This window comes from Pituophis catenifer, unplaced genomic scaffold (genome assembly GCF_029215685.1).
Source record: "Pituophis catenifer annectens isolate HBS135680 unplaced genomic scaffold, rPitCat1.0.hap2 SCAF_2, whole genome shotgun sequence".
Lineage (NCBI taxonomy): Eukaryota > Metazoa > Chordata > Lepidosauria > Squamata > Colubridae > Pituophis > Pituophis catenifer.
In genome coordinates this window covers 148,130,472-148,153,954 of record NW_027256882.1, presented here as the reverse complement: position 1 = coordinate 148,153,954, position 23,483 = coordinate 148,130,472, and the positions used below count along the sequence as shown (strand labels likewise).

The window sequence follows — 23,483 nt, the reverse complement described above, 5'->3', positions numbered from 1 at the left end:
AAAAGATGGGGAAAAAACCTCCTTTTTTGTAAGGAATGAAACTGGCAAGACAGGTACTAAAAATTTCCAGGCCAGAGAAAACCAGAATATCAGCTAAAATCAAGAGCTTTTCAAGGTCCTAAAGAGATCATCCAAAGATAAGTTGGCATGGAAATGTGGAATTAAAAAGCCTAAAATTGAAACTCTGGAACACAATCCTGCCTATAAAGCATTGGCTTTTGTATTCTACAGTGTGCATATGGTTTTATTATTGTCAGCTTTACAGAGTCAATTTTGCCAGGCAGTTTCTTATAAGAAAATAAGGGTCTGGAGAACCCAGATTCACAACTCACCCTATATTCACTTTGTCCTTACAAGGACCATGCAAGAAAAATCCATGCTATTTTTATTATGCAAATGGGAAACCAAGTATAACTCTCCAAGTATATGTGAGACAAAAAAACAACACCTGAACTTCCTGAAATTAGTATAGTGCATTGTTTAGGTGGAAAAACATAACTTTAAAACTGAAATTTCAACAAGCAAGCATTATCTGGTGTCCTAACTATCTTTTTCAAGAAATAGTGCCTAAGAGTGAACCCACATCTTTATTCCAGAACATACTATACCTGCAGAAAATGTTCCTAGCTAGTTGATTTGTTTACCAAAACTTTTGTAGCTCAGTCAAACGTGTGATATCAACAGCTCTCCAACTGATAACTCTGATTCCTTCAAAAGTTGTGGTTCTGAAGAAGTTCCTTCATAGCTGTGATTGTCTTCAGAAGTTGTGGGTCCTTCATTATTGGAAGCCTTTAAGAAGAGACTGGACAACCACCTGTCTGAAATGGTATAGGTACAGGGTGTCCTGATTAAGCAGAGGGTTGGACTAAAAGACCTCCAAGGTCCCTTCCAACTCTGCTGTTATGATTCCTTTCATTCTGGATCTGCACCAAGTCTTAGTAATCAGGAACATAACTGTGAGAAGTTATACTGAAGGGTATAGCAGGTTTACAACTTTACATCATATTCCTGTGGTCATAAGCAAGCTGTCCACACTTCCCAATTCTGCCTGATCCAAAGTTTACTGTGATAGTTCAGAGATATAATTTGTATTATAGGGCTTCTTTTGTTTCTGTTCTCTTTTTAGTCTCTTCCCCCACAGTTGGCAAGCCCTACAAATGCAACTATTGTGGTCGCAGCTACAAGCAGCAAAGCACGTTGGAAGAGCACAAGGAACGCTGTCACAACTACCTGCAAAGTCTTAACACTGAACCACAGTTGCTGGCTGGCCAGCAAGGTAAGCCTGCTGCGAGGCTAGAACAGAGACAAACTGAAGGAGAATGCTATTGGTTATTATCTACCAAGGATTGTCTGCATTTGGAAATTTTTGCCAATGTTAAAAAAAACTGGGAGGATCATTGAGGATGGCACAGGCTACCTATAGAGACCAGCTCTATAGATCAATCTTCCCACACTGAGCTTTCCCTAGTGGATTGAGTTATTGCTACTCCTATGCCCAGGTAGCATAGTTATCTGTACAGATGACTGAGAATGATTGCTAAATGAGGCAGTCAGTAAACAAGGACTACTTGTATGTTGATTGTGAATTTTGAAATTTGGAAGTCTATCACATCTGGAAACTATCAGTTTGAAAATAACTGGCCCCAGTTGGTACAGAACCTCTTTTCCAACTGCCTTTTATAGTCACTGCAGCTTTATTAATATTTTTTTATATCGGGACTAAGATTCTCATTTCTAGGACAGATGGAAACTAGCTTTATTGGCCAAACATGCAGGATGGGAGACAGGAGAGATGCTGGTACACAAACACCATGAAGCAGGAAAACAGAAGCTAAATGGGATAATCACAAATGTAGACAGCAGGCTCTAATAGGATTGATTCAAGTTAGCACTGGCTGCCAGTTGTAACCTTATGTATTTTGCTGTGAGATTTTTTTTTCTCCAATAAATTAATTATCAGTATCATTCATGTATGGCCTTCATAATCTTGCACAGGCACTTTAAAAAAGGAATATAGGGTAGAATTAATTTGGACAACCAAAAATGAAACCAATTTTATTACCAGGTGACGAGATGCGAGACTTGGAGATGGTGCCGGACTCCATGCTTCATTCCTCAGCAGATCGGCCAGCCTTTATTGACCGACTAGCAAACAGCATCACCAAACGAAAACGCTCCACACCTCAGAAATTTATAGGTAAGGTGCATTTCAAGCATTTCTTGTAAGCCAAGAGTTGTTGGATTACAGTACAGGATGTCTTGGGTGCTTCTCCCTGGACTAAAGAAGTCCCATGTGTAGTTCTCTTTTCCATCAGCATTATTTGTCTTACTCTTATCATAGACTTACCATCTGATACTAGAAGAAATTTGTAATCTGATCTCTTTTATCCTATGCATTAGGAGAGAAGCATATGCGGTATAGCCTCTCCGATATGGCATATGATGTCAACTCCAGCTTTGAGAAGGACGTGGAGATGGTGGCTGCCCACCATCCCATGGACGCTAGCTTTGGCAGTTCATTGTCATTCATGGGAGCGGAACATTTGCGTCCCCTCAGACTCCCACCCACAAACTGCATCTCTGAGATCACACCTGTCATCAGCTCTGTCTACACTCAAATCCAGCCCCTCCCGGGCAGGTTGGAAATTGCAAGTAGTCGGGAAGCTGCTGAAGGCCACGAGGACCTTTCTGATGGAACACAGATTGTGTATCGGGCATCACGGGAGCCAAGCATGGTATCACCTAGCAATGGTTGCCAGGATTCCACAGATACTGAGAGCATCCATGAGGAGAGGGGCTCACAGCAGCCGCTGCTATCCAGCATTGGGAATTGCAGCAGCAGCCGGCAGAGTCCAGCCTACGCCAAAGAGGACCCCAAATTGCAGGAGGGCATCATTCCCACCACTACTCGGTCAACTCCCAGTTCAGCCAAAGAAGCCCTGCGTGTGGTGAATGATGAAGGGGAACAGGTAAAAGCCTTCAAATGTGAGCACTGCCGGATCTTATTCCTGGACCACGTCATGTTCACCATCCATATGGGCTGCCATGGCTTCAGAGACCCTTTTGAATGCAACATCTGTGGCTATCACAGCCAAGACCGGTACGAGTTCTCTTCCCACATAGTGCGAGGGGAACATAAAGTAGGCTAATCTTACTCTGTCCCCTTATTCATCTCTCCCCATCACTAGTGCTCTATCCTAGTTGGGCATGGAACTGTTCATTTCTTTTGTACTCCTTTGCACTGACTTTGGCTAAAAAAGAGAAATGTTAAAAAAAAAAAAGAACCCTAAGTTTTAAAAAATCCAATGAACTTGAGACGGGGAGGAGCTCATAACATTTTGCCTTTCTCTATGGTGTGTTATTTAAAAGTTGATAATTAATTTTAAATTTTTGTTTTTTTTCCTCTCACACTTGTAGTTATTTATTAACTCCTTCCTTCCTTCCTTCCTTCCTTCCTTCCTTCCTTCCTTCCTTCCTTCCTTCCTTCCTTCCATCCTTCCTCTAAATAGATTTTTCATTCATTTCACCAGGAATGTCCTCTTTTGAGGAGCAAGTAAGGGCTGGCATATCGCCCAGCAGCAAGCTTGATTCTCTAAGGTTAAGGTCTCTTCCATTTAGACATTTTTTTTGTTTTGGTTCCCATATTTCTGTTAAGCCACCATGTTAGGTATTAAGAACCTCAGATCAGGTGCTAAACACATTATAGAGCTTCCCCCTTTCAAGGGGCTAGGAAAGCCACGGCCTGAGCTATATAACTGTTCAAATGAACCGTATATATCTTCTTTTTATGGGTGGCTGTGAAATGGAGTGTATGAAGGTATCATGCTAGGAATGCTGTGGTCCCAAGAATTTAATACCTCTGTGCATCTACTTAACACAGCTTTGAACTGACTTGTATTATTTCCTCTATTGGGGCCCAAAAGGGATAGTGAATTTTGCATCTGGTGTTGATGAAGGAGCTACGGTATTTCAAGGAAGATGATGAGCACTTTGTATAGGAAGAATGCTGCCTTTCCATATTGAACCGAGAACCAGCATTGGGAAAACAAATGCTGTTTCCAGGATGCGATGAAGGAACCTTAACATTATCTGGTTAAATCTATGATGCTTCTAAAGAGTCTGGGATGTCCTGTCTTCTCTCCAGATAGGTTGTCTGAGCTAATTTTTTTTTTTTTTTTTGAGCTTCCATGGTTAGCACTTAGCGGATAATGATTGCTAAAGACTGTAGAATCAGGGTAGGAAAAATGTAGCTTTTATAATTCCCATCATGTCTTAGTATCCTCTGAGCAGGCTAGGATTAATGGGAGTTGGAATGCAGCAACATTTGGAGACTCAAAGGTTGCCAATCCAAGCTTTGGAAGAGGTAAGCCTCCTAGGTGAGCGCATGTCTTTAACTTTCCTCTCCCAATATGCAGGTTCTTTAGACAGCATTAATGAGCCTGGCTTTGCTGAGTAGGAATTGATTTGTAAGATGGAGTTATTTTCATTGGGAGGCAAGAATGATGCTAGCAGTGATTGCTGGAGTCAGCTTAGGAATTTCTTAACATCTACTAGAGCCAAAGGAATGAGGAGTAAACTGCCAGTGTCTCTGTTCCGGTGCTTAACTTAAACCTCCTCATTCAGATTCCCAGCATCATTATTGCTGAACAGCTTGGAATTGGACTTAGTTTCCTGGTCAGTTTAGCTGTCCTTGTATGTGTCGATCCGTTATAAGCCTTATGGATCTGTGTCCAGAAACCATGAGCGAGATCTAAAAGTGGCAGCCTTGAGGTGAGAGTTCTCTATAGCTATGGAATACATCACACTGCCCATCCCAAACTAAGGGGACCTGCAGTGAGAGTTTAAATTTTCGTAAAGAGAAATCTTTTTTCCAGATCAACGGCAACAACTTTTCTAAGCTGATTTTGCTGAAAAGGCAAATGAAACGCAGCAAGATTTCCATAGTGACATGTCCTCCGTTCGTTCATAGGTACACAGCCCAGGGTGTCAGAGGGGATCATTAGATTTCTGCAGCAGAGGCCCTGGCAAGGAACCTTTATTATGTGTACTTTAGTGTCTTAAAAACTTTGATCATCATCAAGGGCAAAAAAAAAAAAATCCTCCGTTCTATAATTGGTTGCAGATTGCTGCTGATAATAGGCTATAGGCAAGAGATAAAAAAAAACCACTTGTCGGTATTACACAGTCATTCCCACCTCCCCAGCCTGAGTGGAAATCTTGTTGATAATTGTTTTTTAAGAGGGTAATCACCAAATTAGAAGGGTTATGCGCTGAGCCAATAAAACTTGAAGCTTGCCTTTTTCCATCTATCTGTTGGAAACATCTGACGGAAAGGGGTATGTGATTAAAATAGTCTCTCTAGTCTTAGCTGGGCAATGGATGTGACAAGAAGGGGAGTGCTTTTGGTTTAGATAAATCCCTTAAATGCATTTACTCAGCAGCACCCCAGGGAATTGCTTCCTTGCAGGATAAACCAAAGGTGGTTCTTTTTCTATTTAAAAAGCAAACCTCAAGCTGCAACATTTTGTTCATTTTCCTTCTTTATTGCTTTTTGTAATGTGAAATACAGAGCTGAGCTTTTTTTAAAAAAAAATAAACAAATAAACAAACAAACAGGCCCAGCCAGTTTGACTAACTGAAAAGACCTGATTGAATGAGATGTTTTGATGAATTGGCCAAGGAGATGGGAGTGGAACTTTTCTTTAAATACAGTACCCTGATTCCACTGTTCTATTCATATTTTAAAATGTCGACTTTTTCTGGTACAATATCACTTTCCCCCTTCAGCTTTCTCTTTCCCACATTCAGCATAGGAGTGGCATCTTAGAGGCTTGGGAGGCATTTTGAGCTGGTCCCAGCAATGTCTATTTTAGCTTCAGCAGCAGAAGTGAATATATAATTTTTGTCATTCTGATTATATTGTGCAATACAAATAAAACATGCTGAGAGACTTTGCCAAATTGTTAAGGGAGTTTGAAAGTCCAGTTCTTATAGGGTATTTTTCGTATTAGAATCATACTTCTGGCTCCTTTAGTTCTGGCTCTAAGGTCAAGGATTTTTTTTCTCCTATTGATGTACTCATGTCTTCTATTGATGTACATTTAAAATAATTCAACATTTTTTGTGATTGTTAATCTAAATAGCTATTTCATGTGACATAGTTTTCCCTGTAATAATCTCCATGATTTCAATGCTCATTAGAATATTTTGTGTGAATGAAATCCTAGAGGGAATTATGGGAGCTCTCCTTTGAGTGGAAAAAGTCACCAGAACCAGCTTTTACACCTTGTGATTCGAATGCTTAATATTATCTTGTTCTAAAGGGTGAGATTCTTTCACCACTTACTTTAAAACCATGAAGACTTTTTAAAAAATTTAACACAGTTTGATAAGATTATAATTGAATTGAATTCGGGTGTTACTCATATTGTTTGGGCTGTGCTCCAAAATATCAGAGATAACATATCTGTAGGGCTTTTTTCATAATTACTGTTAAAACATCCTGGAAAACCTTATGAAAAAGTTCTGCAAAAGCAAAACATTGGACATCAAAGACATATTTATTACACACAATAAAACCTCTAAGCTGATTTCCAATATTCTCAACAGCCCACTCTTCCTGTATTTGTTGCCCATTTTGTGGTAAGGAGATGTGTGGGTGTTATATATATATATACACATACCACACACACATTTGCACCTCTTTTAGAACAGGTTGTCCAAATATTTGTCCTTGGGAAAGAATTGAACTACTCAAATAATTGTCTAAGAATTTTAGATTCCTCTGCTGATAACTTTCTTCCTAAAAAAACTAATTCTGACAGAACTGTATAGTCTGTTCATGTAACTGTGTATCTGAACAAAGTCCAGGTATTTATCACCCAGGCGTTCAGTGTCACAATGGAAGTAGACCTCTGGAAAAAAAAGGGAAGGTGCAGATAGGCCTATATAATAATAATAATAATAATAGAAATGAGAGCAGTCCCTAAACTCAGTTGTGTGCATGTTTCTTTTCCCATGTGAATCTAGACCTAAATAGGGCATGTATATTAACTCCCGAGTTATATAGATAGCATTTATCCCTTGTGGGATCAGACAAATAGCACTTCTCTCTAGGTACTTGATATTCCTTGGCTACTGTTATGGTGTATATACTCCAGAGGACTGGGGTAAAATCCATTTACTTTAGCTGGAGAGCATTATATTGTTTCTAATGAAAAACAAACATACATACATGAATTAGTAGTTACGAAGTCCTATAACCAAATTCCAAAAGTATCCAGTTCTGCAGAGAATGGATGCCAACTAATTATGTTTATATAATCAATATTTTAAACCAAACTGGAAATCAAACAGCAAAATTTATGTTTGTTTTCTTTCCACATATGAACTGAATGCATTGTATGAAGTAAGATAAATACAGATAGAAAATTAAATTTGGGTTAAAGATACCAGGAGTGTGACTTTTGCCGAGATGTCTCCTTGATGTCTGAACTTTATTACCAGTGCCCTGATATGTTCCATGTGAGATGCGAATTACTTCAAGTTTCAATAGACAAAATTATAGAAATATATCTCTGTTCCCCCAATGCAGACTAAAATTTCTGTCAGCGGAATGTAAAACATATTGAACAGCTGACCAGATATGCTTTCCATCTGAATATATTGGTTAAGAGGAGGAAGCATTTATTGGCTTCTTGGAAGATGGCATTGGGAAGAAAATACACTTATGAAATTTTCTTTATTTATGTACTTGTTCCTGAAATAGGTATGAAACTTTGACAAGAACGACAGAAAAGCTTAGATAGTTGGAAACTGACTTCTTGAAAGCCAAAGATGGCCCTTGGGTGCTTGGCCTCACTTCATTGCCACACTGATAAAGCACCTAAAGTGTCATTTTTACTGGGTTTTTTAAAAAGCTATCCTTTGTGCCTCCATACAAAGTCCACATTCAGAATTGCTCTGCTTCCCGTTTCTGGTGGGAATTGGACCACTCTATGCAGGATCCAATTATTTTTGTTTAAGGGGAAATATTAAGACAGTTCTAGATCTAAATGAAGAGGTCCAGAACATCATTTGTGAACTCTTGTCTACTGCACTGTGGAATGGTACTAATCTTTCTCTGCCCTGCTTCAGGGAACAAGAATCCTGCTTCGGACTTTACATATTACCTCCTGCTTGCCCCCTTTTGTGAAAATGAAAACAGGTTTGTTTTTAGAGAAACAAAGCTCTGACATTTCTAAGAAATCAGTGTTCCTTTTTATTTTTTGCTTTCACCTGTATGAAGAGCCTAAAAAACAAATGTAGGAATTTTGTAAAACTCCAGGTCTCTTTAACTTGTGTAAATATATATATTTTTTAACCAGATGTATGAAGAACAAAAAAGATGTGCAATATCCCCAACCCGCTACAATATTCTTCACTTGTTTCTAACAAGCTTTCATTTGTATATTGTTATTGGGTTTGCTGGTGTGGCGCTCTTCCCCCTCCTCTTTTTTTTGGTGGGGTTAAACTTGCTTTTAAATAAAAGAAAAACCTCTTACTGCAAAAGCTTTTTTGTATTTGTAATATATTGTAAGTACATATTTGTGTAATGGAGATTATACTACTGTTAAGTTTTGTACTGTACTGGCTGAAGGTCTGTTATAAATAAACATGAGTAATTTAACAATCTGGTTCCTGGCTATCCTTAACTAATATTACTAATATTTGTGCTAACTCTTTAGATCAGCATCCTAATTCAGCACCATGTTAATACCTTGCAAAGGCTCCCTCATTCCTGCCAAGAGGTGTGCAGAAGAACAAATTGGAAGGAAATTTGCTGTGATTCTCTTGCTTGTAAAGAAATCAACAGCGTAGCCCTTTAGAGAAGGCAACCTGTTTGCTTCAGAAGAATAAGCTGCATGTACAGTATATACTGTATATAGCCAAGGGTTGACTGTTCTCCATGGCTGCACGGAAACAAAGGTAAAATGAAGGGTGGTCAGTCTCTTTTGACAAGAACATCATCTTGCTCGCCTGACCAACTGTGGGTCTACAGCGGGGGGGGGGCAAACTCAGGCTCGCAGGCCGACCCCGGCCCACGCGGTGCTTAGATCTGGCCCACGAGGCCACCTGGAAACAGTGAGGGACCGACCCGCAGTGCCTCTGCCAGCAAAAACGGAGCAGCCCTCCCAAGTTCCATTTTCGCTGGCAGAGGGTTGCAGGAGGCTGTTGCAGCCAGAAACGGAGCTTGGGAGCCCATTTTCACTGCCAGAGCGCTCGGGCCGCCACAGGCGCCCCCGAGTGACGTCAAGCTGGCCACGCCCACCCCAGCCCCCTGAGGTCAAACACAACCCTGATGCGGTCCTCAAATGAAATCAAATTTGACACCTGTGTTCTACAGAATGCTTTCTGGTAATATCCCCAGAAGGCTAGGGACCAATGTTAGGCTTTTTTTTCCTTGTGGCATGGGGAGAAGGGGAGTAGGAGGTGAACTGCTTCCATTGTGACTTTTAAAAATGATTTAAAATTACATAGCCATTAGGGGCATCAGTGGAGAGATCTGAGGGTGGCTATGGATATCAGCCTCCCAGATTTTCCCATGCTTGTTCTCATCTTTTTTTTTAATTTATTTTACATACCAGAAAATAGACTATTTTGCCCTCATAATTTTGCAGTCTGATCTTTAAAGGCACTGGAGAACTGCATGGAGGCTATACCTACCCCCACCCCAGAATAAAGAGGAACCCATACACGTATAGAATTGGAATATACAAGCCTACAATAGACTCTGCAGAATGTATGCTTTTCTTTAAGATTAGACACACTGGCAGCTGAACTGCAGATTTTCATATTGGGATACCTAAGAGAGTGTCTGTGTTCCTACTTTTGAAAAACGCAAGGTTTTGATAATCCATTTGTTGGCGAGTATCTAATGTTTTAGAAATTCAGGCATAATTGGTATGTGTGTGATTGCCAAGTGCAGACAGACAAGAATATGCATTGGGATTTACAATGGATGTGGATCCATAGTACAATCCATTCTAAGAGCCTCACATCTTACTAATTAGCACTTTCCACCCAATGAATCGACTATCACTTGTAATAAAAGAACGAGTGAAGGAGTGAAGTCCTTTTTATCTCTATAATGTGAATCTGAGACAAGAGCTGCTGCTTATAGTGGCACCTAATGCCTATGATAAGTATTAGTTTCAGCAGCTGTTAATGGACAGTTTTGAACAAATCCTGGCTATTTCTCTGGCAAAAGAAATGTGCCCTTCAGCTTTGGCTGTTTCTATATCCTAATTAATATAATTTATTTTATTTTAAAAATCTATTAGTTTCCCTTTAACTAAGGGCAACATTCAACAAAACAAAGTTTGATTCAATTTCAATCCCAAATACATATGTAAACATAAGAGTTTTAAAAATCAAATTAATCAAATACCCCTTTATAATTTGGCAATAATTCTCCTGTAAAGTTATAAATAAGTGGTCAACACTGTGACTGTTCACCTGGTCATCAGCATGAGGGCAGGTCTTAAACACTTTAAAATCAGACACGTGCTAAAGGTAAAGGTTCCCCTCGCACATACGTGCTAGTCATCCCCAACTCTAGGGGGCGGTGCTCATCTCCATTTCAAAGCCGAAGAGCCAGCGTTGTCCGAAGAGGTCTGTGGTCATGTGGCTGGCATGACTAAACGCCAAAGGTGCATGGAACGCTGTTATCTTTCCATCAAAGGTGGTCCCTATTTTTCTACTTGCATTTTTTACATGCTTTCGAACTGCTAGGTTGGCAGAAGCTGGGACAAGTAATAGGAGCTCACCCCGTTATGCAGCACTAGGGAGTCGAACCACTGAACTGCCTACCTTTCGATCGACAAGCTCAGCGTCTCAGCCACTGAGCCACTGTGTCCCTTTTGACACATGCTAGACAAGCTAAAAAAGAAATTACATCTACAAAAACTTGGGGAATATGTTTTTTTAATGTAAGAACTATCCTTACCTCTTCACGAGCAAAAAGAACAAAGTTCTACTAAGGGGATTTATAATATTCCCAGCAAAATGGTAGTCATTTTTTTCCAAGAACAACACTCGTCTCTCCTGTTGAATACTGCCTTCCTTCTTAACTGATCAAAGGCCTCATACTATTTCTGCTTTCTTACATCATTTTCATTTTTGTACACAGTATATTTGTTCTGTTTTCAACGTTGTAGGCTAAGTGAAAGCTGACAGTATTTGCTTAACCAATTTCCACAGTTGTGCCTGTTTATCCAGGTTCTAATTAAATCAATAGCTTTTCAACTCTTTCTTCCTTTTCAGCAAAGCAAGTGGCAGGTCCAATGTTAATTATAGATTAACATTCCCCCTTCCCCAAAGGATTTGTTTATTCTGCAATTTCCAAAAATGTGGGGCTAACCTCTCTTCTATCATTTTTCTTCAGCTAAAAGAGACAGAACCCGCAAACCAGTATTTTTATGTTCATCTCATCCAAATATTTTATACTTTGCAGAATTTTATTGTTGCCCATCCTGATGGTTAATTGATGTTCTGCTCATGTACATTTTTCCATGTTCATGATATCACAAAAAGTCTGCTAATCTAACATTCTGAGCTGGATAGACATTAGGACCTGAATAATATTGTACCTTATACCACTTTTTTCCAACCATGTGTTTCTTAGCCTATCCATCACCCAGTGAAACAACTGGAACCTATTATGATAGAAACAAAGCACTCATTTTCCCCCCAGAAGGATCCTTGTAAGTGCATGTAATTTTTTTTATTTTTAATGAAAAGTTAAAAATAAGCTAATTAAAATGTCAGGGACTTATCTTGTCTCCATCTTAAAATATTTATGAGTCCCCTCCTTGATATGTTGACCCTTGACAATTGTACAACTTTGTCCTCTTAGCTAAGCATTGATTCAGAATGAAGTTACTTCAGCAGACTACAGGTAAGTCCTCAACTTACGACCACAATTGAGCCCAAAATTTATGTTAAGTGAGACATTTGTTAAGTGAGTTTTGCCCCGTTTTACGGCTTTTCTTGCCACAGTTGTTAAGGGAATCACTGCAGTTGATAAATTAGTAACCTGGTTGTTAATCTGGTTTCCCCATTGACTTTGCTTTTCAGGAGGTCACAAAAGGCGATACCAGGACGTTGGGACGCAGCGACGATCGTAAATATGAACCAGTTGCCAAGCACCTAAATTTTGATCACATGATCATGGGGATGCTGCACAGGTCGTAACTATGAAAAATGGTCATAAGTCACATTTTTCAATGCCGTTGTAACTTTGAATGGTCACTAAATGAACTGTTGTAAGTCGAGGACTACTTGTATATGTACGTCTCCCTGTACCCATACAAGAAGTGGAAATACAATCTTTTAAACTGAAAGGTAAGATGCTAAATTGTGCTCTGCATGCCAACTTTGTAAGTACCTTGATTATACCCTAGCTTTGATGGCACACTAAACATGAGTCCTGTTCAGAGAATATGAAGAATATTATCCTTCCTTCCAGTTACTGATTTGCCTTTGTGTGCCAACAACACATCACACAGGAGGCCGAGTCAATCATATGTTCACCCATTTTTAATTTCTTCTAGCTGCCACAAAGAAGATGTGTTTGTCACTTCCACCAATCCAGCTTCCTGTCTCCCCACAAGATAAAATGGAAATTGGGCCTTTGTTGTTACAGTCTTGGGAGTGGAAAAAATGGAGAAACACTGGTAAGTAGTTTGCATGATCCTGGTCTGTTTGGGGCTAAAGTTAATTACTCCTCTGAATTAAGGTCATTTCCTTTTAGGATAGAATGTTTGCGGATCATGCTTACCCCACCCTGATCCTGTTAGTTAGCAGAATAGATCTATGCACAATCACATAACATTCATCCAGTCAGCTAGTTATATAGGAGAAACTAATCCATGTATTAATCCACCATCCATGAGCACAGATGGTGGAGGCAAAGAACAGCCATCTCTGATGGTTTTACTGTTGTTACAAAGTCGGCTGCAGCTATAGTTTTTTTGCTGTTTTTTAAAACTGTGTATCTTAGGAATCTAAAATTAATTGTTAGGTTGAAGCAACTGAAGTTAAATTAAGGAAGAAATATTTACAACTGCCTTGTTGCTCACCTTTCCAAACTCAATGTTTAAGACAAAGACGACTAATAATATATAGGACCATAGTTCTGTTTATTAAAATCATGTCAGACTGTCAGTATTTTTTGCCTCTATGTTAGGCATCTTCTAAAAGTATGTGATTTATGCATTGGAAGTCTGCTGAAAGGGATATCTTGCCATTCGTGTTAGTTCATTATTGGAGGAGAGAAAAAGTTATTGAAGTGCCCAAATGCTTAATGATTGAGCATCTGGCTCTGGATAAGCATTCCTTGCTTCTGGAATTTTACCAGCGTATTTATAAATTTTATCTTCACAATTATGAAAATTAATAACCTCTTTAATGCAATGTTAAATATAACCTCTTCTTGACCACTTCAGAATCTTATGCATAGACCTACCTAAAGTTGTAGGTAGGACTTTTCTGAATTTGTATCAAAGATTTGAATTTGTTCTAAAATATGTCCTACATTTTAGAACAGGTATCACTTTATTATCATCAATAGAGCAGTCCCAGGCGCTATTATTTCCTCCCTTAGGATGGTACCAATCCTAAATTTACCAATTTTGTATTCAATTTATTCCTATTTATTTAAATAGTGATGCTGGCCAGAAAACAGCAGTGGGACATCAGCCACCGAGATACACTGAATTGCTATCTATTTTGCCTCCTACAGTTCCAGAACATTTCATAGATACAATTGAGCAAGTTAAGTTTGTCTGTCTACATCTGAAGCCAGGTCTCAATAAAATAAAAATAGCAGCAGCCAATAAAAGATGAGCTCATTTGCTACAAGTTCTCACAATGCACAAACCACATTTACATATTCGTCCTTTTGCTCACATCTCCATCTGCAATCTAGAGCTTCATCCATGACTTTTCCTTCATTAAATATTACAACTGGGAGAGGTATGTTTGTTGCCTGGATCATATCAGTCAGACTACATACAAGCGTGGAACAAACAATGAAGTTCCATACTTTTGGGAGTTGTCTGCTTGCCATAATTTATAAAAATAAATCTCAGAATAAAACTTTAGGTAGTGTAACTCGGAAGTCATACTAGAGTTAATGGTGCAGTCCACAACTAACATGCTTACAAAAGCTCCTTTCAAGAATTTCTAGTCACAAACTGGGAAAGTTGCCTTTTCTGACCTCTTAGGGATATGTGGCCATTTAAGCTAGATGGTGCCAAAGGCCCAACCTGATAAAAATGTATCCTTATCACATCCTCATCCTTCAAATTCTACTGGAGATGAGCTAGGGCAGAAATGAGAGGATGGTATCCAGTATCCCAGAAGGATTGACAGCTGCTTGGGTTTTAATATAAAGAAGTAGAAGCTGACAGAGCTATCATCGTTGCCAATCTAGAAAGATTACCAGCTCATACCAGCAGTGCTCCTGTATATTGCCTGAAGCCTGGTGACCTTAAGATGATCTGTCTGCTTTTCCAGTTTCTGCCTGATATTTCCTAGGCAGAGAAAAACTGCATTTAAATCACCATATAAAGTAAAAGCAATCATTGTCCTAACTGGGCCTTGAACATACCAGGTGTGTTCAGGTTCTGTCTCACTTGAATTGTTCGGAAGCTATTCTTTCCAAAAAGAGAGCTATTCCTCTTTTACCTGACTAGCAAAAGACAGTTAGTTACTTGGAAAAAGTTTACTCCAACTGCTGCCCACAGAGTCATCTGCATTATTTCAGCTGCTTCAAAAAATTACTGTTTGCAGATAGAAAAAACAGCCATATAATAAAGAAAAAGGCAAGATTACTCTTCCTGCTTTTTCCTCTCCTGAAGTTACAATTCCATCTATAAATGTCCCTTCTCCTTTTGGAGTGTTATTTATAAAAACACAAAACAGAGAGCACAACTTGCTTCATTATGTCGTTGTCATCAACCTTCATGTCCACTTTCTAGTCAGTAGTAGAGGAATAGAAAAAGGAGTTGATTCTTTATCCTATAGAATGATTGATCCCTCTGTAAGCAGCAATATAAGCGTGATAAGCATCAGGGACTGGGAGAGAGAATCAAGCTAGGTTCCTCCTCCTGATCTTCCAGTTCTTTCACCAATTTGATCTCATGAGTTTTGAATGGACTTTTAGCTTGAGACTCAGTGGACTGGAGGGCCTCACTTCCTTTTGGATTTTCTTTTGAATGGCACCTCTGATGTTTCACCAGCACGCCCCTCTGCCTGAATCTTCTCCCACACTCAAGGCAACGGTACGGTTTTTCTCCTGTATGGATACGTTGGTGTGTAATGAGATCAGACAGCCTGGTGAATCTTCTGTCACACTCATCACAGGCGTAAGGTTTCTCTCCTGTATGGATTTTTTGGTGCCGGGTAAGATCCGAAGGGTAGGCAAATTTCCTGCTGCACACCTTACAGGAAAACGGCTTCTCCCCCGAGTGCGTTCGCTGGTGAGAGACCAGGTTGGAGTGTTGGATGAACCTTTTCCCACACACCCCGCAGGCGTGAGGCTTTTCTCCTGTGTGGATCCTTCTGTGTGTCGTGAGAGAAGAGGAGGACACAAACCGTTTCCCACAGTCAGTGCAGGCATAAGGCTTCTGGCCCATGTGGTTCCGCTCGTGGATCTTCAGAGCAGACTGGTGGCTGAAGCATTTCTGGCAATAAGAACAGTGGTATGGCTGCTCTCCCGAGTGACTCCTCTGATGGCTGACAAGATATGCCCGTTGGCTGAAAGTATCTCCACACTCGGAACAGATGTGAGGCTTCTCTCCCGAGTGGATTTTCTGATGTCTTGTGAGATGGGAAAGCTGGCTAAAGCTTTTCCCGCACTCGACACAAAGGTAGGGTCTTTCGCCTGTGTGAACGTTAAGATGTTTTGCCAGATCTGAGGGGCGAGTGAAGCTTTTGCCACATTCGATACAAACATGGCTTTTCTCTCTCCTTTGGGTTCTGCCTGAGATTGGGTGGACTGCCACGTTCCCCTCTTTCTTGGAGTCCAGATGCTGCTGTTCCAGCTCCTCGGTTCTGCTAGCTAGATTGACACCTGTAAGGGGACGAAGATTATCACAATGCAGCTCCACAGATCATGGCTAAGAAGGAGGTCGGCACCTCAGAGGTGCTTTTCTAAATATTCTTGTTCTCCAGTTCAAGGTGTTGGTTAAAGCAGTGGTGGGTTTCAAATTTTTTACTATCGGTTCTGTAGGCGTGGCTTGGTGGGTGTGGCATGGCTTGGTGGGCGTGGCTTGGTGGGCATGGCAGGGGAAGGATACTGTAAAATCTCCATTCCCACCGCACTCCAGGGGAAGGTTACTGCAAAATCCCCATTTCCTCCCAATCAGCTGGGACTCGGGAGACAGAGAATAGATGGGGGCGGGGCCAGTCAGAGGTGGTATTTACCCGTTCTCCGAACTACTCAAAATTTCCGCTACCGGTTCTCCAGAACTGGTCAGAACCTGCTGAAACCCACCTCTGGAGTAAAGACCTGCATGGCATGGGGCCAGATTATCTACAGAACCATCTTCATCCCGTTACATAGCCCGTCCCACCAGATCAGGCAGGGAAGGTACATTGCAGACCCCATTTGTTGAAGAATTCTACTGGCGGGATTCCAGGAAGAGAGCCTTCTCTGCCATTGCCCCGCTCTGTGTGGAACACTCTTCCCCCAGAGGTGAGGCAGCCCCCATTCTTCTGAGCTTCCATAGATAGGAAAACATGGCTTTTCAGCCTTGCTCGTCGGGCATGCAGTTGTGGGGCTAGTTAGCACCCTGAAAGCCCTCACTCTGCCTTTTAATTAATGTTTAACATTCCTTGCCCGATTCTGAAAGATTCAAGATGCAGTAGTGGGCCACGGCCTAGGGGTTGGGGACCCCTGGACTAAAAGACCTTCAAAGTCCCTTCCAGCTCTTATGCTGTTAATACAATTCCCACCCCATCCTTCCTACACCATATTGTCCTAAAAATGCCATCTACTCCATGAAGACATCAATTCATAGCTATTCAAAAGCGGCAAATTGCAACCTGGGGCTAAAGATGTCCTTACCCATTGAGAGGTTAACAATATCCACCCTCCTTCTCCGGGTGCCCGATTGCTGCTGCCTGACCTCCACTGACACTCTCCGTGCTTTTGAAAAATCCACAGCCACATCTTGAGATGATCGAGTCCCCTGAAACAACAATGAAAGTCAAGTTCATAGAACCATGATGGCTGAAGGTGTACTGGACTGTAGACAGCATACACTGATTCAGGGAGTTGTGCAGCTGATCTCAGCTATTAAGATTTTTTAAAATACTATGCGAGCTTCTAAAAAACAATCCCTACTAATCAAAGTGGAATACAACTGCATTTTATATGTATTATGGACTATTTTAACCAGGGCAAGAGGAGTCTCAGAGATTATAGCATTTTCCCAGCACCCAAGTTTTACTGATAGAGAGGGAAAATGGCTGGCTGGATTCATGCAATCTCTGTGTGCCATAATGTGATTTGTTTAATTTGGGTTATTGTATTGTGTAAATTAAATCATCCACTCTATGTTGCAAATCATGTCTTGGGAATCAGAATAGTGTGTGATCCCAAGGGTAAATAACTTTCAATATCACCAAACTATTGTGCACAACTATTTTTTCCCCTCCTTGGTAGGTTTCTTTGAAGATGGAAATAGAAACAGCAAACATAAAAGTGTGATAAGCAGCTAATGATAAAAAATGAAACCTTATAAACATAACTGGGTGAAAGAACAATAAAAACTGCTTTTGTACATTTCAACAACATTTAGTAGAAATAGTGAAACTTTATATTTCATCCCCTTTCATCATTTAAGCATCTCCAGACTTCAAGTAAAGTATCTTTCATTATGACCTGAATTTAACTAACAATAATATTATTATGCTCCATTTATTTGGCAGAAATGTTCTCTCTCCATGTTGAAGAATGGAACTTCCACTTCTGCAACCATTTATATATTTTTAGAATGACATGTATGCGTAATGTTACAACTGCAGAGAGCATTTAGAAGCAGAATTGGGGGACTTTCTCAGTAGTTTGGGGCGGGGAATGAGTAAGCCTTCCAGATTTGTTAAATTTCAGTTTTCCTTCCAGCCTAGTAGAATACTTGCCACTAGTGGGGGAAGATGGAAGCTGAATTCCACCAAAGATGGAGGGCCAACATGGCTCACTCCTCTTTAGCCCTATGAGCATGTTGATTCCCAATAGTTTCTAGGAGCACTGGGCTGTCTGCCCCATCGGGCCATGCCCCAATGAGGAGCATTTTGAGGCCATCAGAGAAAACAGAGCAAAATCCTTTCTTTATTGCTACTTCTGTGCCATCAGAAGCTAATACAAGTAGTCCTTGAGTTACGACCACAATTGAGCCCCAAATTTATGTTAAGTGAAACATTTGTTAAGTGAGTTTTGCCCCATTTTACGACTTTTCTTGCCACAGTTGTTAAGTGAATCGTTGCATTTGCTAAATTAGTAACATTCTTGTTACTAAGTGAATATGGATTCCCCACTGACTTTATTTGTTGGAAGGTCGCAAAAGCTGGTCACATGACCCCCCCCCAGGACGCTTCAACCGTCATAAATATGAACCAGTTGCCAAGCATCTGAGTTTTGATCATGTGACCATGGGGATGCTACAACAGTCATGTTAAAAATTGTCATATCATTTTTTTCAGTGCTGTTGTAACTTTGAATAGTCACTAACTAAATGAACTGTTGTAAGTCAAGGACTACCTGTATTGTACAAATTATATTTCCCAGTTTGCTTTTTCTTGGCCTTCCAGTTTCTGCAATCTGTTTTGGAAACCTGAGGCTTCAGAAGATGAAAACCAGTCAAATAGGAAAGAAGGGGGTCTTTTCCATTAATGGGGGACCACTTCCTTTCTCTTTATTCCCAGCAGGTGACTAAAGAGATGAACAGGTGTGCTTGCTGCTAGTTTATGCAGCCAATAGTAGCCGTTACTGCATGTTTTTAAACAAAAAGGTGAACGGGCAGAGTAGAGATCAACCATCCTTCAGCACTGGTCTCTTGATCTGGGACTGACAGGAGCCATAGTTCCACCCTAAGAGAAGTGGCGTAAATTTCCTAGCCTGACATGGACATGTTCTAAACGTAGCATCTGATGTCATAGGAAGAGGGAGAAGGGGGCCAGGTCTGAGGCCGCACCTTGCCTACTGTTTGTCCTGGAACAAACAGGCCTCACCTGCTCCTCCTGCTGCTTGTCTTCTTGCTGCCGCAAAACGAAGCCTTCAGCCAAGGCCACTGCTTGGGCACAGGTCTCTGGGCTACGTTCCCTGACCTGATTTTGGATGTCCTGAGGCAAGACGGTCAAGAACTGCTCTAAAATCAGCAGCTCGACAATCTGCTCTTTGGTGCGGCACTCTGGCTCCAGCCAGCAATGGCAGAGCTCCCGCAGGCGGCCGCAGACCTCCCGAGGCCCCTCAGCTTCCTGGTAACAGAATTGCCTGAAGCGCTGGCGGTGTAGCTCCGTGCTGGGGGAGTTTTCGTGCAGGAAGATGGTCTTGACTTTCCCACAGCCTTTTTTGCCTCTAGTGTTCTTGCCGCTCAACGCTTGCTGGCTTTCTGCCCTGAAAGCCGGCTTTAGTCTGGTCACCCCGTCACCTCTAGGCCACTGACAGACGCCAAACACTCTCTCAAAAGCGATCAAGTCATCCCAAGAAGTCAGATCTGGGAGGCCTGGGCTGCCCCATACCGTGGCCGGAGAGGGCAGAGTCTTCAGGTATTCCCACCACTGGGTAGGCATGCTCTCCGGCTGTAACATTGCCCCATGGGGTAGTTCCCATCTGATCCTAGGCTGAATGGCAAAATGGTCCCTTCCTGCTCGTTCTGATGCCTCTGTTGGTCCTGGCCCTGCTGGCACCTTCTCCATTTTCTTTACCAGGCACACCTCCTTGTCAAATGTTGCCTGAACTTCTACCTCACACACTTAATCAGCCACACCTATGTACCCAAATCAGGTATTTTATCTTGCTGGGGATATTTCCAAATTCAGGCTTATCCCTTCCCCCACCCCTTACTCCCCATTATTGTCTTGCTATTTTGGGAGCCTCCTCATTTTCATTGCCCTCCTGTGCTAACACTAACACTATAAAAGAACAATTCCACACAACTGTGGGCTTGATGTCAGGAACCAAGGCCTATCAGTGACCAGCTCAGAGTTCTTGTCCAATTCTCTGGAGCTTCTTCCTGGAAAGAAACAGACATAAAACACCTTTTATAAATTTGTCTCTTTTCCCCCAAAGAGCTTGGGACTGTGTACATAAACGTTTGTGTTTCTTCTTTAAAAAAAATTGGGACAGGTGAAGCTGAGGATGGTTGATCGTTCATTTCAGGACCTTCTCTTGAACAGACTGACAGTATTTAAATATGGAAGAATCTAGGCCATATTTATGCCAGATACGGCCCACCCCCCCATATATACATTTACAGCCCCAGAACTAAATTTAAGATGGATGACATATAATCATATATAATATATATTACATATAATATATAATTATGCACAATTACAAGGATTGCAGAATCCCGTGGTCACATGATCACCATTTTGTGACCTTTGCTGATGGCAAAGGATCATTGGATCTCTCTTTGATAAGTTTCCATCCATTGCTTCTTGTTCTGCCTTCAGGTTCTGTCTACCATGACATGGCCATAAAGTCTTCCTGCCTGTCATTTTCAGTAAAAAGGCTCAGGGAACAAGGGAAAGATAAAACTCCGTCCCTTCTTTCTAAACCCTTTGATAATCCACTACCCAAGGCTGCAGCACAGGTCAAGATAGAGGAACTTTCCTCACTGGCTCCCTCCAACCCAGTGCCTCCCAAAAGTGTTGACACATCAGCTCCAGTACCTTCTAGCCAGGGGTGGGTTCTACTTACCTTTACTACCGGTTCGCAACAGGAGTGCATGTGCATGCTTCTGTGCATGTGCAGAAGCTTCTGTACATGTACTGAAGCTACATGCAGATCATCCATTATGACGTCCAGGCGGGTGGCCAGAGCCTCCCGCGGCTTTTACTACCGGTTTGCAAGAACCAGACAGAACCGGGAGCAACCCACCACTGCTTCTAGCCATGGCCATGCTGGCTAAGGCTTATGGATCCTGAAGCATCAATGGTTCTGCAGGGTGTCCCTTGGGATGAAAACACCCCAGAAGCAACAGCCTCTCAAGATTTAAAGAGGGGGAGGCCATCTGAACTCTGTTTACACATTTTGTCTTTGAAAAATAGCTCTCCTTCAGTGGGCGCTCACTTTGTAGGGAGCCTTTATTGCGCTAAGTATCGCCAAGAGACAAGCCCCATGTTAGGCTATTTGTACTTTATTATTCTTATTATTCTCTGAGAGCAACAGAGGAGAAGTGATGGGCCGACCAAATGCAGAGATATACACTTTCCCCTTCCACTTATGACAACATGCACATGTTGGGGGGGAAGAGAAAACAAATGTCAAATATTCTCAATTGATATTTTATCACTTTGAGAATTTATCACTTGGAGCCATCAGACGTGTGATGATGGGTGTTGCCTAAATATTTCTCTGGCGTTTGTGGTTTCCTTATTTATTGGGTAAGCTATAATAAACTAAAAAAACCCACAGAAGTATATTAAATGAAGACAGACACTGAGTGCAGGCTAAGTTCACAGAACCCTTAAAAACTTTCTTCAGAGTTAGGGAGCTACCCCACATCTTCCATCACCACCCTGACAGCCCTCAATCTCTACAGGCATTAGAAAAAAGCCGGTTGGAGAGATGGCGGGACAGGACTTTTATCAGACCCTGTGATTCTCCATCTCCATTTTCTCTCTCTCCCTCCCCCCCCTCCCAATTACAAAGTCTGATTGACTCTTCCTTCTCTAGGAAGCTAGAGAACTTTTGGGTGAGAAAAAAAATAGCTTGATAGGACACCCCCACCCCAAAATCCTGTCATTATTCAGGCTTGGCTCCCCCTTCCTTTCTTCACCATAAAGCACAAATCAAAAATCTGGCGTTTTGTTGTGGTCAGTAAGGAAGAAGAGAAGGAAGAAGTGAAGCCCATGCTCCTTCCTTCCTCCTATTTCTCTCCTTCCTTCCTTCATCTTCTTCTTCCCTTCTTCCTTCATTTCTCTCCTTCCTTCTTCCTTCATTTCTCTCCTTCCTTCCTTCCTTCCTTCCTTTCTTCCTTCCTTCCTTCCTTCCTTTCTTCCTTCCTTCCTTCCTTCCTTTCTTCCTTCCTTGCTTGCCTGGGGCAGACGTGCTTGGCTGTAGCCCGGTGGGGCGGAGGGCCAGTGACGAACTAGCAGTGCTGGACAAAGGAAGCGAAGGGGTTCCGTCGAAGGGCCGCAAAAGCGCCACCCTGCCCGCCGCTCTCAGGACTCCGCGGCCCCACCGCCTAACTTCACAAAGAGGCGGGGGGCGTCCCCCCAAAAACTCTACAGAAGTCAGCGAGAAAGCCCCTCTCCTCTCCCGTCCCTCCTCTCCCCACCCAGATTTTGTTCTTGGACTCCGCCTGATTCGCCCCCCTCCCCCGTTCCCGCCCTTGCAGATGCATCGGCTTCCCTTCGCCTGGCTGCCCCTTAAACTCACCGCTCTCCACAACTCCTGCCTCCACGCGGAACCCCGAGACCTCGAGCCCCGCAGACAATCCCACCACCCCTTCATAAAATTCAGATGCCAAGGCTTTTAATCCAGGGCGGAGCAGGATGGAGTCTTGGCTACCGCATCCCCCTCTCGGCTTCCTGGGCCTCTCCAGGGTTTAGCTCTCGCTCAATAGGACTAAGCCGGCTTAAATCCAAAGGCTCCTGTTTAACTGGTTTGAGGATCGGGCTGCCAGTCATTGTAACTCTTGACGCGTCTCAGCACTGTGTGTGGGGGGGGGGGATGGAAAGGGTGGAAATAGTTGAGGGTGACTTTGACGCTTGGCAGCACCAAGTATTCCTGGCGGGACTTAAATGCGAGCTCTTTGATTTCCATTGCACGAAGTATTTGTTTCCCCCGAACTAGAGCCACCTGAACCAAAATAACTAATGGGATGGCAAATAAACATTAGCCTCCAAGTGGGATGTTTGGGATGGAGCTGCACAGGCATCTTGAATGTTTTCTTAAAGTTAGATTCAGAACATGCATAATGGCTCAGATTCCACACATAGCTCAATATACTAACTATATTGTATCTCGGTATGAACTTTGAGGTCAATGGGATAATGTTAGGTTCCACATGCCAGCATTAGGCAAAAGTCTCCAGTCAGACCATATAAACACTAATAGGTTCACTTATTGGCTTGGTTCACACACGTTAAATTAATTGTAGAGGTGGATTAGTGTTTTTGTAGCTGAGTTAATTAACCATTAAAATCCATTCTTTTTTTTCTGATGGCTTTTACACCTCTAGTCAGCAGGGTGCTTGGCGGGGGAA

General features: G+C 41.9%; 2 protein-coding genes across 5 annotated transcripts in view; one reads left to right on the top strand and one right to left on the bottom strand.

Moving 5' to 3' along the window:
- The window catches only part of IKZF4 (IKAROS family zinc finger 4), a 78,585-nt gene extending 64,843 nt beyond the window's left edge, over positions 1-13,742 (top strand). For 3 of the 4 annotated variants that reach the window (XM_070937746.1, XM_070937747.1, XM_070937749.1), the window contains exons 6-11: positions 1,127-1,276; positions 2,066-2,197; positions 2,401-3,100; positions 12,118-12,384; positions 12,594-12,716; positions 13,707-13,742. In XM_070937746.1, coding sequence (XP_070793847.1) covers positions 1,127-1,276; positions 2,066-2,197; positions 2,401-3,100; positions 12,118-12,193 — 1,058 coding nt within the window. In that variant the 3' untranslated portion in view covers positions 12,194-12,384; positions 12,594-12,716; positions 13,707-13,742. Of the gene's footprint in view, positions 1-1,126; positions 1,277-2,065; positions 2,198-2,400; positions 3,443-12,117; positions 12,385-12,593; positions 12,717-13,706 lie in introns of those variants that run through there. The other variant, XM_070937748.1, reaches the window with a different exon arrangement.
- Positions 13,743-13,876: 134 nt separating this feature from the next.
- LOC139312723 (zinc finger protein 397-like) lies at positions 13,877-22,747 on the bottom strand. The gene is made up of 4 exons (XM_070937745.1): positions 22,655-22,747; positions 19,279-20,282; positions 17,114-17,237; positions 13,877-16,117 (listed from the first exon to the last, which is right to left on the bottom strand). The coding sequence occupies exons 2-4, from the start codon at positions 19,963-19,965 to the stop codon at positions 15,114-15,116; spliced, it is 1,815 nt and encodes a 604-aa protein (XP_070793846.1). The 5' UTR covers positions 19,966-20,282; positions 22,655-22,747; the 3' UTR covers positions 13,877-15,113.
- Positions 22,748-23,483: the final 736 nt, after the last annotated feature.

Bases quoted from the DNA above. Each gene is read 5' to 3' on its own strand.
- LOC139312723 (XM_070937745.1), bottom strand. From the start codon at position 19,965: ATGGAGAAGGTGCCAGCAGGGCCAGGACCAACAGAGGCATCAGAACGA. The intron at 17,238-19,278 runs GTGAGGCCTGTT...TTGTTGTTTCAG, and splicing joins ACAAGCAGCAGGAGGAGCAG to GGGACTCGATCATCTCAAGA. The intron at 16,118-17,113 runs GTAAGGACATCT...GTCCCCTTACAG, and splicing joins TATTGTTAACCTCTCAATGG to GTGTCAATCTAGCTAGCAGA.